The sequence below is a fragment of the Sarcophilus harrisii genome, chromosome 1, assembly GCF_902635505.1.
Source record: "Sarcophilus harrisii chromosome 1, mSarHar1.11, whole genome shotgun sequence".
Taxonomy (NCBI): domain Eukaryota; kingdom Metazoa; phylum Chordata; class Mammalia; order Dasyuromorphia; family Dasyuridae; genus Sarcophilus; species Sarcophilus harrisii.
In genome coordinates, this window is record NC_045426.1 from 668,841,387 (window position 1) to 668,856,163 (window position 14,777).

Below are 14,777 nucleotides of genomic sequence, written 5' to 3' on the forward strand. Positions count from 1 at the left end.
TAAACAGTGAAAAATGTAGCTCCTGAGGGTGTCAGGGCCAATCACCTGTGATCACACCATCCCTAGCACCTAGGTAATAACTCTGCACCTAGCTTTCCCAGCTCTTAAAAGTGTTCTGTAAACATTGATTCTCACCCTAGAGAGAGGGCCCATCCAACACCTGCTTGATGCTACTTGAGACCTTAAAGAGTGGGTGTGAGACTCTAATTGGCACTGGGAACAATAATCCTCCCTCCTGCGTGAATAGCCCCAGGCAGTTGACAAGCATTTTCTCTTCTGCTCACTAGAACCCTGGGGGGTGGGGGTGGGGGACAAAAGGAAGGAAGGGATTGTTGGTCTCATTTTACAGCTAATGTTACTGAGTCTCACAGTAAGTATTGAGTACTCACATTTCTCACAGCAAATCAGTGACTGAGTTGGAGTCTCTCTCCACTGGGACCAGATTGCTTCTCTTAAGATGAAGGATGCACCATACCCTTTGACCCAACAGTGTCTCTACTGGGCCTGTATCCCAAAGAAATCATAAAGGAGGGAAAGGGACCCACATGTGCAAAATGTTTGTGGCAGCTCTATTTGTAGTGGCAAGAAGCTGGAAACTGAGTGGATGCCCATCAATTGGAGAATGGCTGAATAAATTATGGGATATGAATGTTATGGAATTTTATTGTTCTGTAAGAAATGACCAGCAGGATGATTTCAGAGAAGCCTGGAGAGTTTACATGTACTGATGCAAGTGAAGTGAGCAGAACCAGGAGATCATTGTACACGGCAACAGCAATGTTATGCGATGATCGATTCTGATGGACGTGGCTCTCTTCAACAATGAGATAATTCAGACCAGTTCCAATGGTCTTATGATGAAAAGAGCCATCTGTAGATGAGAGAGAACTGTGGGAACTGAGTGTGGTTCACAACATAATATTCTCGTTTCTTGTTGTTGTTTGCTTGCATGTTATTTTCTTCATTTTCTTTTCTGGTTTGATTTCATTTTTCTTGTACAGCAAGATAATTATATAAATATGTATGCATATGTTGCCACCTAGGGGAGGGGGGGCAGAAGTGGGGGGGGATGGAACACAAAGTTTTGCAAGGACTAATGTTGCAAAATTATCTGTTTTGAAAAAAAATGAAGGATGCACCAAATTTCTGGGCTAACGATAATGCCCTGTGCTGGGCCAGAGTTCAGATTAATGACAAGCTTGTTTCTGTTTCCAGCAGAAATTTGTAAAATAGTTATGAAATCAACCAGGGTATTGGAATCTTATTTGATTTTCTAGTAACTCTAAGGACATGTAAACTTATTGTCATCAGAAGGAGGTTGGTCTGCAAAAGTTTTTGCTGGTTACTCTGCTCACTATCCCAAATCCTTCATCACCTAGGACAGTGCCTGGGACCTTGAAATTGCTTTATAATACTTGTTGAGTGATCTTTCTGAACTCCATCTACCTATCAATGTCCTACTCAAGTTCTGTGTCTTCTTGTAAGCCTTTCCCAGTTATACCAATCAATCAATTAAATAACATTAGTTAAATATAATGGATTAGATTCTCAGCGAGGCATTGGGAATTTAGGGGTGAAAAAACTTTCAAACCCAAAATAATTTTTTCCCCTTATGGAGCTTATATTCTCTCAGGGGAAACAGCATTCACATAATACACAACGTATACAAAGTACATGCAAGTTAATTTCATTGTAGGGCAGAGGATGCAAAAGGGACTCAGGAGGTGGCAGTGGAGATGAGCTTGTCTCTCTTCTTTGAATACTTGTGCTGTAGCCCCCTTCTATGGCTGGTGTCTCATTTTGCTCCATATTTTAGTTCTTTGTGCCCATGTCTTATTTCCCCTGAAAGACATCTTGAGAGCAGAAACCATACCCTTAAAAAAAATAAATTTATTTAGAATTTTATTTTCTCCAGTTACATTTAAAACAGTTTTAAACATTTGTTCTCAAAACTGAGCTCCAAATTCTCTCCCTTCCTCCTTTTCCACCTCTATCCCATTGAGAAGGTAAGCAATTTGATATAAGTTATACTTGTGTAGTCTTGCAAAACATTTCCATAATAGTCATGTTGTGAAAGAAAACAGACCAAAAACAAAAACAAAAAACAAAAAAACAACCCTAAAAAAAATAAAGTAAAAAAAAGTATTCTTCAGTCTCTTTCAGATACTATCAGTTCTTTCCCTGGGGATGGATAACATTTTTCATAAGTCCTTCAGAGTTGTCTTGGATCATTTTATTGTTGAGAATACCTAAGATATTCATAGCTGATCATCTTATAATATTGGTGTTAGTTTGTACATTTCACTTTGCATCAGTTCATGGAAGTCTTTCCAGGCTTTTTTGAGACCAGTTCATCATTTCTTATAGCACCATAGTTTTCATCATAATCATATACCATAATTTATTTAGCCATTCCCCAACTAATAGGCATCTTTTCAATTTCCAATTCTTTGCCCCTCAGAAAAGAGCAGGTATAAATAACTTTGTACATATAGGTCCTTTTCCTCTTAAAAAAATTTTTTTTACATACTCAGTAGTGGTATATATATATATATATATATAATTTCCTAACTACTCTAACAATGAAAAAATTCTTGAGTTATAAGTATAATCTTTCTATAAAGAATGTAAACAGTATAATCCTATTCATTCTCTTATGATTTCCCTTTCCTGTTTACCTTTTTATGCTTCTCTTAAGTCTTGTATTTGAAAGTCAATTTTCTGTTCAACTCTGGTCTTTTGAAAAACAATGCTTGAAAATTCTCCATTTCATTAAATATCCATTTCTCATCCTGAAGGATTATAATAATTTTTATTGGGTAGATGATTTTTTATTATAATCCTAATTTCTCTACTCTTCAGAATATATATAAATATATCCCAAGCCACCTCATCATTTAATGTAGAAGCTGCTAAATCTTATCTTGACTATGGCTCCATGATATTTAAATTGTTCCTTTCTGGCTGTTTGCAATATTTTCTCCTTGATTTAAGAGCTCTGGAATTTGGCTATAATATTCCTGGGAATTTTTATTTTGGGATCTCTTTCAGTAGGTGATCAGTGGATTCTTTTGATTTTGTTTTCTGGTTCTAGAGTATCAGGATAGTTTTCCTCAATAGTTTCTTTTTTTCATGTTTTAATATTTTTATTTTTCCTAGTTACATGTAAAAAATTTTTTACATTTGTTTTTTAAAACTATGAGTTCCAGATTTTCTCCCTTTCTCCCTACATCTCTTTATTGAGAAGGCACATGTAAAGTTATGAAAAACACTTCCATAAGTCATGTTGCAAAAGAAAACATAAATATCCTCTCCCCTGAAAAAAATCTTTTAAAAAAAAAGTTTTTAAAAAGTATGCTTCAGTCTGTATTCAGATACAATCAGTTCTTTCTCTGGGTATGGTCAGAATTTTTGTTGTTGTTGTTGTTTGCTCATTTTCTTAGCCTTACTTTACTTTTAATTTTTTGTTACACTAGGAGTTTGCCTCCAGAATGGAATTTGCACTGTCTCAAATTTCAGGGGGGTTTCTGCAGCTGTTTTCAGAGATACTTGTAGGGACCTGTAACTTTTCATTTCTTCCAAGGTGTTATGGTTTAAGGAGAAGTGTCTGCAACTCTCCGGGCTTATTCTTTGGTCTCTTTTCTGCCCTGGAACTGTGATGGGTTCCTGTTCCATCACTGTCACAAACTCTGGTGTGCTAGTGTTCCTCCTCATCTTTGGACTGCATTCAGGATTTGAGTTTGAGCAAAGCAATAGGATCCTGCCTCCATGCTAGAAAATATAATGGGGTGCAAGGACTGAACCCAAAAAATATTGAGATCCTGGGCCAATGTTGCAATGTTCTCAAAAGAATTTGTAAGTTTAGACCATCTCTAAATCAAGAGACAAAGATATTATCATGCCATTGCCTGGTGGGCTAAATTCCAAAAAGGTGTTAGCAAAGAAGTAGAGGATTAGTAGGTACTTTTATAGAAGAGAAATAATCTTGGGAATTGATTTGGATTGGATTAGATGCAGCAATTGTGGGAATTCAACTGCAATAAAAACCTACTTAAATTCAACAGAGGCTCACTTAAATTTTTTTTATTTTAATAATAGCTTTTTATTTTCAAATACACACAAAGCTAGTTTTCAACATTTTTTTTTTTTGCAAAACCTTGTGTCCCAAATTTTTCTCCCTCCTTTCCTCCCACCCTCCTCCCCTAGACAGCAAGTAATCCAGTATAGTATAAACATGTGCAATTCTTCTAAACATATTTCCACATTTATCATGCTGCACAAGAAACATCATATCAAAAAGAAAAAAAAATGACAAAGGGAAAAAAGCAAGCAAATAACAACAAAAAGGGGAAAATGCTATGATATGATCTACATTCTGTCTTCATAGATCTCTTTCTCAATGCAGATGGCATTTTACATCCCAAGTCTATTGGAATTGCCTTGAATCACCTCATTGTTGAAGAGAGCCATGTCCATCACAGTTGATCATTACATAATCTTCTTGTTGCTGTGTACAATGTTCTCCTAGTTCTGTTCACTTTACTTAGCATCAGTTCATGTAAATCTCTCCAGGCCTCTCTGAAATCATCCTGCTGGTCATTTCTTATAGAACAATAATATTCCATCACATTCATATGTCACAACTTATTCAGCCATTCTCCAACTGATGGACATCTAGTTTCCAGTTCCTTGCCACTACAAAAAGGGCTGCTACATGTGCTTTTTGCAAAAGTGGATCTTTTCCCCTCTTTTATGATCTTTGGGATACAGGCCCAGCAGCGACACTGCTGGATCAAAGGGTTTGATAGCCCTTTGAAGACCAATTTCTGCACTTTCTGTCTTCTTCTGTCAGTGTCCCTTTCTATGGTCCATTTATCTATCAAGGACCTGATCTTTTGTTGGGGTCTTGTTCACCCCAACAAATAGACCCCTGTACTTCTTTTGTCCAGTTTTTCGACCCCTTTACAGTTTGTGGACTGAGAGCTCTGGAAGTAGCCATTGCCACTGCTGATTCAGTGATTCTCAGGGCTTGTTTCAGGTTTGCTAGGATCTATGCTAGTTGACCCTGTACTGTGTTGTGATCCACTCTTACGCCTGGTGCAATAGACTTTTCCTGTCAACCTTCTATTAATTCTTGGGCTGAAAAATTGTTTCACTCCATCTTTTTTATGGGTTCTGCTCTTCTAAGATTTGTTTAGTGTCATTATTTAAAGGTATCTGGAGGGGTTTGTGGGAAAGCTCAGATGCTTTTATTTTTTACTGCTTTTATTCCACCATCTTGATCCTGCCTCCTGGGATTATATCTTATTTTCTTTGGTCAGCACCAATGAAGAGGTCAGCCCAGGCCCCTGCTCACAGGTGTGTTTTCTGAATGATTGACAAATATCTCCTGGTTCTGATATTGTTTTTTTCTCCAACAGTGACATATAGCTGGAATAAAGCTTTTGGAATCATGGATCTTGGAAAATGTTACCGGATTAATATTTATGCTTCAGACAAGCCTCACAATCCTTATTCCTGGGTCACTGTCTTCTCTGTGCACCATTTCAGTGGGGATGGTAAGTGTATACCTATCTTCCAAAGGAGAAATTAAGTCTTGGGATCCAGATGGATCTAGAAGATTTGGAGATTTCTGGAACCAGGTACCAAAGCAGCAGAACTTCAGTTTATAAAGTCATACTTAGAGGGTTGCTTAGAGATTTACTAGCCAAGGTACATTTAACTTTATAACATCAGTCCCTCTGACAGTCTGGAGAAGATCCCTTCTCATAATCATTTAAAAAAATAATTCAATGAAATCCTGATTCTTAGAGGATGGTGAAAATAATCTAAATTTTCCCTCATCCAATTTCATGGACCACCTGGAATCTATCCATGGATCCTTTGTGAGTCTGTGCTCAGAAAGAAACAATTCAAATATTGAGGAGTCACACTTAGGATTATACAGGCTTTATCAATTTCTACATTAAAGGATCAGAGTGCTTGGAATATGATACTCCAGAATGCAAAGGAGCTTGGATTATAAAAAAAAAAAAAACCAACTACCCAGCAAAACTGAATGAAATTATTCAGGGGAGTCTGTGCACTGTAGATAAGAAATTGTGACCTAGTCCCACCTCCCAGTTTTAGGGGACACTGAAGCTAAGAAAGGAGAAGGGACTTGTCTATGTATCCATGGATTTGTCAAGCAGACCTGTGTTCTCCCTTACCTCATCCTTTTTGATCCAAATCAAAGGCAACCTCCTCCAGGAAGCCTTCCCTAGAGTTCCTTTCTTGAAAGGTTTTTCTCTACTCAGCACCTTCACAATCTTACATTTGTCTCTCTCCTGTGTCCTTCCCCCCCACCTCTTGCTATAGTTCAGCATGTTTCTTTATGACTTATTCTATAGTATCAGATTGTAAGCTTGCTGAGGTATAGGATGACTCATCCATTCCTGTAACCCTTGGTAGCTACTTCTTGAATGTGTGCTGAGTGAACGAATGAATGAAATGCAAACCTGCCCCTTCTCAGACTTTATCTCTGGGTAACACAAGTCTCAGTTTTTCACTTGTAAAATGAGTGGGATTGGATTAGATGGCCTTTAAGGTCCCTCCCAGCTCCAACTCTATGATCTTTCCATTTGGTTGGTCTCCTTGTGGCCATTCTCGTCCTCCCATCTCACGACCTCCCTTGGGCTCCTTTCCTATTTTACTAATAAAATGAATACTTTTCTCCTCTTGAAAACTGGGTTTCAGAAGCTGCCCTCTCACCTCTGCTAATATTTTCAGTTTTGAAAGCTGGGCCCAGTCACTTCAAAGTGAAAAGAATAATAGCCCATGAAGTAACCCTGGAATGGAATCCTTCCCCCCTCAGCAAGTGCCCAGGAGTGTTGAAGAAATATGTTATCTATTGCTGGGATGAAACCAACAACAAAACCATCGGTAAGTTGGAAATTACATTTTACACCTGCCTGTCAGTACATTCTGTGGTCTGTATCTCAGGGACCTGTCCTGTCATGTCTTTACTATCCCCTAGAAATTCTATTCTGAGGGTCACATTCTCCATGTTATTGTCTCATTAAACTCCATATTCTAAGGCCCCTCCAATTTCTGATATTCTGTGTCCTAAGCTCCCTCCCAGCTCTGATACTCTGTGTGCTAAGGGCCCTTCCAGCCCTGACATTCTATGTTCTCAGGGCTCTTCCATCTATCTCTAAGATTCCATGTTCTAAGGGCCCTCCCAGCTCTGATGCTCTCTGCATTTATAGATAACCATTTACACAGATTACTTTATAATTTACGAAACACCTCTCTTTCTGTTGTCTCATGTTACCTTTGCATCTGTTACGCTTTGCCGGCTCTACCTGGTCTCTTATCTGCTGATTCACTTTGACTTTCGCTGTTTCCATACTCCTTGTTTCCTGGATATGTGACCCTCTCCTGCCTCCCAGTTCTGTTTGGTTTGCTGTACCATGGGGTGGGGTCTGGTCCTTGCTTTTCTATCTTAGTTTTATCCTGCTCTTGGCTTCTTACCTAGCTTCCTCCAGTCTCTCCTGCCATACTGATAAGCCTTCCAGCAAAAGACTAACCTGTGAAGAACACTATGACAAGTTGCTGAAAGACTGGGTGGGGGTGGGGGACTTGAAATTAGACACCAGGGGACTTATTTTTGTTTTATGTCTGAACAGGTTATGATGTGAATGCTTCTGCCTTAGAGTACACGATAGGCAACCTGAGTGAGGATACTTTCTACACCATTAAGATTCGAGGAATCACAACAACCACCTTTGGGGCATGGAGTGAGCCCCTGAGATTTAAATTAGGTTAGTCTGGTCTTTCCATATTAGGCATCCCTCTGTTAGAAAATAAAAAGGCCCTAGAAAATCTTCTTGGCATCTTTTCTATCCCATTTGTGCTTGTAATAATATACAAATATATACACACATACTCATGAATGACTCACCATTTTCCTAATACACTGGCTCCTAATTTCCCTGGCTCCTATTTACAGGATATTTTAAAGTGAATTAACCATTTTCCTTTTGAGGTTGGGCAGGGGGAGGGTATCCTCATTTTGTAGCAGGGGAAACGAGGGCTGGGGGAAGGAACTTTTCCCAAAGTCAAAAAGTTCCCAAGTAGCAAAGATGAAACCAGAAACCTGGTCATCTGCCTTCTAAGTGAGCTTTCCACAATGGCATCCCCCTCCCCCTTTTCATCTATTCCCAAAGCAAAGTCTTAGAGACAAAGATTTGAATTGAATTGAAGGATTCCTCTAAACGGTTTTAAAAGAAGAAAATGATTTTCAACAGACTGGGGAGTAGGAGACAAGGAAGAGTATAATGGGAAAGAATTCATTCTAAGTATGGAGGACGGTCTATTCTATCAAAATAGAACACCAGAGCAAAGCAAGACCTTAGAAAATAGTTAAGATTAACTAGTATTTATATAGTATTTTAAGATTTGGAAAATATGTCATAATATTATTTCATTTTGTGGATAGAGCACCAGTCCTGAAATCAGGAGAACCTCTGTTTAAATCTGGTCTCAAGACACTTAACACGTCCTAGTGTGTGACCTTGGGCAAGTCACTTAACCTCAAATGCCTCAGCAAAAAAACAAAACAAAAAAATAAACAAAACAAACAAAAATATTACTTCATTTGGAAGCTTGAGAGATGTTAACTGAATTGCCAAGGTCATAATTAGTAAATGTCTGGAGAAAGCTTTGAAGTCTGGTCTCCCTTACCCCAAGTCCAGAGCTCTGTGTGTATAGGATGCCAGAGCTGAGAGGGACCTTAGAATGCAGAATAACAGATCTGGAGGAGACCTTAGAACACGGAATGTTGGTAGAGGAAAGGACCTTAAACTTTATATAGTCCAAATGCCTCAATTTAGAGATGAAAAATGAAATCCACACCCTGTGATAATGCCAGATCAGAAACAGAATCCCATTCTCTAATATTTCCTCTTCTAAGGTTCAAGTCAAGTCTCATTTACCCTAATTTACTTTGGATTTCCCTTGATATCATTTCCCAAACCAGAAATCTGTTTCTCCCTAGATCGAAAACCGGCTCACAAATTTCCCTTTCTCCTGCTGTGCGTGCTAATTTTTGCAGCCATAGTCCTCGTGGCCGTTCCTGTATATTTTGTCCTAAAGAGGTAACTCAAGATTCTTTTTGCTCTGTTGACCATTGTATTTCCTAGAGAATGTGAGTATTAATGAAATCTTGTCATGGTCCCACAGGGTGAAAATCTTCCTGTGTCCACCTCTACCCAATCCCTCTATAAGCAGTGCAACTAAGTTCCTTGCAGAGGACATGAAGCTGGTAAGTTCCTTTTACAATCGTTTTTTGGATCATTTCTGACCCTTCATGATCCTACTTGGAGTTTTTTTTAGCAGAGTGGTTTGTCATTTCTTCTCCAGCTTATTTTACAGATGAGGAAACTGAGGCAAACAAGACTAAACAACTTGCCTAGAGTCACACAGCTAGTTAAGTCTCTAAGTTCAGATTTGAACTCAGGAAGAGGAAGGACTCTAGCACTCTCTACTACACCACTTAGCTGCCCCATTACAACAACAGTGCTCTACCATTATTCTTTGCTGTCTTATGGCACAGATGACTGAACTCTTTATGAGTTTGCCAGGGATGGCAGACTCCCTATTTCTGACCCAGGTTCCTAACCTTGAAGCTCTCCTTACCTCTGCCTTCTTCCTCCCCTCCCATATGCAATCAATGGTCCAGTCTGTTCAAGCCTTCATCTGCAACAGCTCTCCTAGATGTCCTCTTCTCTCTGACACCGTGATGGCTCCAGCCCGGGGCCTCTCCTTTGTTACCAAAGGCTGCTGGCTTTTGTCTCTCCCTCTCCATCCCAGTCCAGCTTCCATTAAATTGCGAAAGTGATTTTCCTAAAGTGCAGATCTAACCATGTCATTCCTCTGATAAAAAAAAAAATATATATTAGGACTCTCTAGACCTTCTAAGGTCAGATTCCAGCTCCTCAGGCTGGTATTAAAATCCTTTTATCATTTGACCTTCAAGGGAGAACCAGGAGGTAAAGTAGAACACTGGTCTGGGAGTCAGGAGGACATGAATTCAAATTTAATCGTACACATTCTGGGCAAGTCATTTAATCCTGAATGCTTCCCTTATCCCCCAAAAAAACTTTTTAAAAAATTTCATTCTGACTCCCACCTACCTCTCTCACCTTTTTTCTCATCATTCTCCCTGTCTGAGAAACAACACAGTTCTGGGACTAGAAAGCCCCCAGAAGATTGAGGGAATTTCAAGCCTGATTATGTGATGATTAGTCACTCTCTTAACATTCTGGGTCATCTAAGACAAAGCTTCTTAAATTGTAGGTCTTGACCCCACATGAGGTCTCATAACTGAATGTCAGGGGTCACAAAAAATTTGGCACCAATAAAATGTTTCTGAATGCAAAGACCAAAAATTAATTCAAAATTATGCATTTGCATAATGAAGCTGAAGTGTTTCTGGCAGCACTAACTCATATTGCATCATGCACTTTGTACCGCCATGCACAAATGCTGCCAAAAAACACTGTGGCTCAAATTTGAGATGGGGTCATGTGAAAGTTTCTTGAGTGAAAAAAGCTTAAGAACTTAAAGAATTAGGAAAGGGAGTTTCCCTCACTGATAAAATCACAAGTCCTAATTCCAGAATAGCTTACTTCCAAGTTTCTTGTCAGTCTCATACTATTGTTGATAAGATTGATTTTATTGCTTAAAAATCATTTTACTTTATCCCATTTTACTGAAATTTTTATGTAAAATTTATGTAAAAAAATTTTTTTGGAATAAAATCAATTTTTAAAAAATTACAAGTTCTGATTCTGCCCTTTTACTTGTATGTAGGCACATGTGCCCTGAAAAATATGGGTTATAGTTTTAAGTTATTAAAACTTTAAAATGTTCTAAGAATTTTAGGACAGTCTTTATATGCAAACAAGTGCAGAAGCATGTGTACACACAGATGACTTGAGGTTCAGAAGGACTTTAAAAAACCAAACAAAGGAGATTATACATTAATTATTGATCCTAGAGGTAATATGAAGCCACTGGAGTTTACTGAGTTGGTGGTAACATGGTCAGATATGTGATTAGACTCCAATAGTGGCTCTGTAAGAATTATTATCCCAATCAATTGTGAATGAATTTACAATTCTCAACTCTGTAATGATCTATGAGTATTCTGGAGGACTTATGATGAAAAATGCCATCCATCCCTCAAGAAAGAACTGATTGTTTCTGAATATAGATTGAAGGATACTCTTTAAAAAAAAGAAAGAAAGAAAGAAACAACTTTATTTGGTTTTTTTTTTATGTGGGTGGGATCTATGTTTTCCTTTGCAATGACTTTTATGGAAATATTTTGCTTAATTTCACATGTATTTTCTTAATGGGGTGAGGTTGGGGAGAAAGAGAGAAAATCTGGAACTCAAAGTTTCAAAAACAAATATTACAAAAACATGTAACTGGGAAAATAAAAATATTAAACATCTTAAAAAGATTTTTTAATCCCCATTTTGCAAATTGGGATAAATAGAAAGATACTTGGCTAAGATCAAACAATAGTTAATTCTTCTATCTTTCCATATCCATATGACAGTTATCTGAATTCCTTTCCTTTGGTTGATTCTGGAGAATGACAATCAGTGAGTTTCCCAGATTATCTAGAATAAAGCTTCTTAAATTGTGGTTTACAACCCCATATAGTGTTTCATAATTGAATTGGGGGAATCATGAAATTATAGTTTATTATCAGTAAATATTTGATTTTTATGCCTATTTTATATATCTATATATCTGGAGTCATGTGAAAATTTCTCAGGTGAAAAAGAATTGAGAGTGGAAAAAGTTTAAGAAGCTTTGTCCTGGAGAACTCTAGAGCTAACCAAGCCTAATACGAACTCTCACCTGTATCCAAGAAAGTTCTCTGAAAGAGAATGTTTCTGAAGACAGATGGAGAAAAGTGAAAAGATTGGAGCTGGTCTTTCATGACTGGCTTACTTGTGTCTTGGGTGAAGGGACCAAAGGTTGAGTTTATGACCTTCCCTATTATTTTCCCTGTTCTTTTCATAGGTCAGGCCATGGACAGGATCTTCTAACACAATGGAAGATGTTGGCCTAAGGGAGCAATTATTGATTATTGAGGTCAGCTCTCCCAAAGTGGAACCTGAAGTGGGCTCTGAGGTCAAACTACTGAACTTTGAGGACCCCAAGGGGATCCCAGACATCAAAGAACGACAAATGGGTGGAGAAAATGATCCCCTTCTGGACTTGGAGCTCCCTTCTGGCTACAGAAGACAGAATCATGTGGAAATAGTTGGGGAGGATGGCCCACAAGATCCTAGGCAGCTATGTGGTCAAGATGATGATGATAGAAAAAAAAATGGCACCATCTTTCATCTCTCCAGAGGCAGAGGTCCTTGCAAGGACATTAACACTTTCTCTTCTTTCAGTTCTAAGACCATCTGAGGCTTCAGGAAACTTGAATCTTAAGCTACATGAGGAATGAACGTGAGAAAATGGCAATATCTTCTTAGGATGTCAGACTTAGAAAGGACCATAATACATAGAGTGTCAGGGCTGGGAGGGAGCCTAAAACAGAGAATATCAGATCTGGAGGGAACTTAGATGATGGTGTCAGAGCCAGGAGGGTCCTTAGAACCCAAAATGTCAAGATTGGGCGGGCCCTTAGGCCACAGAATATTTGAGTTAAAAAGGTGCATAAAAGAGAAAATATGAAATTTGTGGAATCAGTTAATGTATCTAAAATTCCAAGATTTTTCTATAATAGCTATGTTCCATTATATATAATTCCATAAATTCCATGATTGCTCAAATTATTCTTCCTTAGGGTAAAAAAAATGATGGGATTAAAAAATGAATGATAAATGTATAAACCAAATACTATGACTATTCTGGAGGACTTATGATGAAAAATGCCATCCATCCCTCAAGAAAGAACTGATTGTTTCTGAATACAGATTAAAAGGTACTCTTTAAAAAAGAAAGAAAGGAAGGAAGGAAAGAAGGAAGGAAGAAAGGAAGTATGTATAAACCAAAATAAAAGATGAGAGATGGTATAACAAAATAAACTTCAGTCTAACTTATTTTATCAATAGGAACATGACTATTGTTGTTCAGTCTTTTCAGTCATGTCCACAACTCTTTGTGACCCCATCTGGGATTTTCTTGGCAGAGATACTGAGTGATTTTTCATTTCCTTCTTCAGCTCATTTTACAGATGAGGAAACTGAGATAAATGGGGTTAAGTGACTTGCCCAGAGCCAAACAACTAGTAAGTGTCTGAGGCCAAATTTGAACCCAAGAAGATGAGTTTTTCTCTCTTCCAGGTCCAGCACTGTATCCACCATCTAACTACCCAAGAGCATGCTTAATTATGACCAGTACCACTGAATAGACTCAGAGACAAACTATATTTTTCCTTTAAATGCAGAGAAGTGGGTTCCTTTTTGTGTAAAGGGTGGTGGAGGTAGGGAGTTGTTAAGCTGAAGGTAGGTATAAAATTATATATCAATCTATATTGATATACTTCCTTCCTCTGAGAGCATTTAAAGAGAAAAGACTGGTGATTATTATACACGGGTGTAATTATTATAATATAATATATATTTATATAATTTATATCATATATATACATATATATATTATACACAGGTACCTCCAGGGACCCACTTGGATCCCTGCTTTTTCATACTTTTGGTCCAAGTTTCGATTTTAGTTCAATCAACAAAGATTTAAAATGTAAAGTCATTATCTTAGCAATATTTTATAAATTTATCAAAATTGACTTGTTTGCCCTTATTTCCTATTAAGAGTCTTACCTGTCTCCTGATTTTCAAGACACAAAAGGACACTAGCCTTTTAGATTAGAACACTTTCACTGTATAGTACTGGAATTTTAAATGTATAGGGATGGAAATGAGGGCTAGGGACTGCAGAATGGCAAAGCTGTTGTAAATAACCAGATTGGACTATCCTCAAAAGTTATTGAATTAAGGTAATAAAATATAGTACCCTCTAGGGATTATTTCCCCAAATCCCATTTACATAGACAGTCCTTGGAAGGTGGTTGGCTGCTTTTCCTCAGGACTCTCTCATCAGAGTGATCCTGAGGGTTTGGGGTACAGTTTAGTACTGTCAGAGGTGAACCCCAACTCAGTATGTCCCTAATATCAATAAACCACCAGAAGTCTATCAACTTTTAGAAAAGGTGTTTACTGAGAAGATGTAACAAGAACAGTAGTTATAAAAACAGTGTTCCTCAAATTAGGGACACAATTGGGGAGAGAGTAGGTTCAAACTTAAAAGTCTAAATTAAGCTGGCATATATATATATATATAGAAAGAGAGAGATAAAAAAAAATATATATATATAAAGAATATCAGAGATCTATGGTTGCCTTATGGCTCCTTGCAATGGATATTCTTTTTTTCCCTTTATGAAGTCCTCATGGAGTTTCCCCTTGCTTGTAGGTCTTGGATGTGCTGGGGTTTGGTTAGAATTCATAGTTAGCATTCAATCCCTATCCCACAAAAGACATCACTATCCCTGGAGCTGCTGCTATTCTCAAGGAATTGTCTTTTCACTTCCATTTATTGTTGGCCACAATTGCTCTGGCAGTCCTGCAGTCAACTCTGATTGCTGGTGGGACTTCTAGTAGAGCTCTCAGTTGACTGGGTTTTCTCTTCTAGAATGCTCACTCAGCCGGGATCAAGTGAGATCATAATTATACAGCATTCAGCACAGT

At 38.0% G+C, this 14,777-nt stretch overlaps 1 protein-coding gene across 1 annotated transcript in view; it reads left to right on the top strand.

Annotated features, from left to right (window-relative positions):
• IL12RB1 (interleukin 12 receptor subunit beta 1) overlaps nucleotides 1-12,991 on the top strand; it is a 34,088-nt gene extending 21,097 nt beyond the window's left edge. Inside the window, 7 exon segments of the mRNA XM_023496814.2 lie at nucleotides 5,421-5,558; nucleotides 6,769-6,921; nucleotides 7,668-7,802; nucleotides 9,038-9,137; nucleotides 9,223-9,304; nucleotides 12,082-12,384; nucleotides 12,386-12,991. Coding sequence (XP_023352582.2) covers nucleotides 5,421-5,558; nucleotides 6,769-6,921; nucleotides 7,668-7,802; nucleotides 9,038-9,137; nucleotides 9,223-9,304; nucleotides 12,082-12,384; nucleotides 12,386-12,517 — 1,043 coding nt within the window. The 3' untranslated portion in view covers nucleotides 12,518-12,991.
• The last annotated feature ends 1,786 nt before the right edge of the window (nucleotides 12,992-14,777 follow it).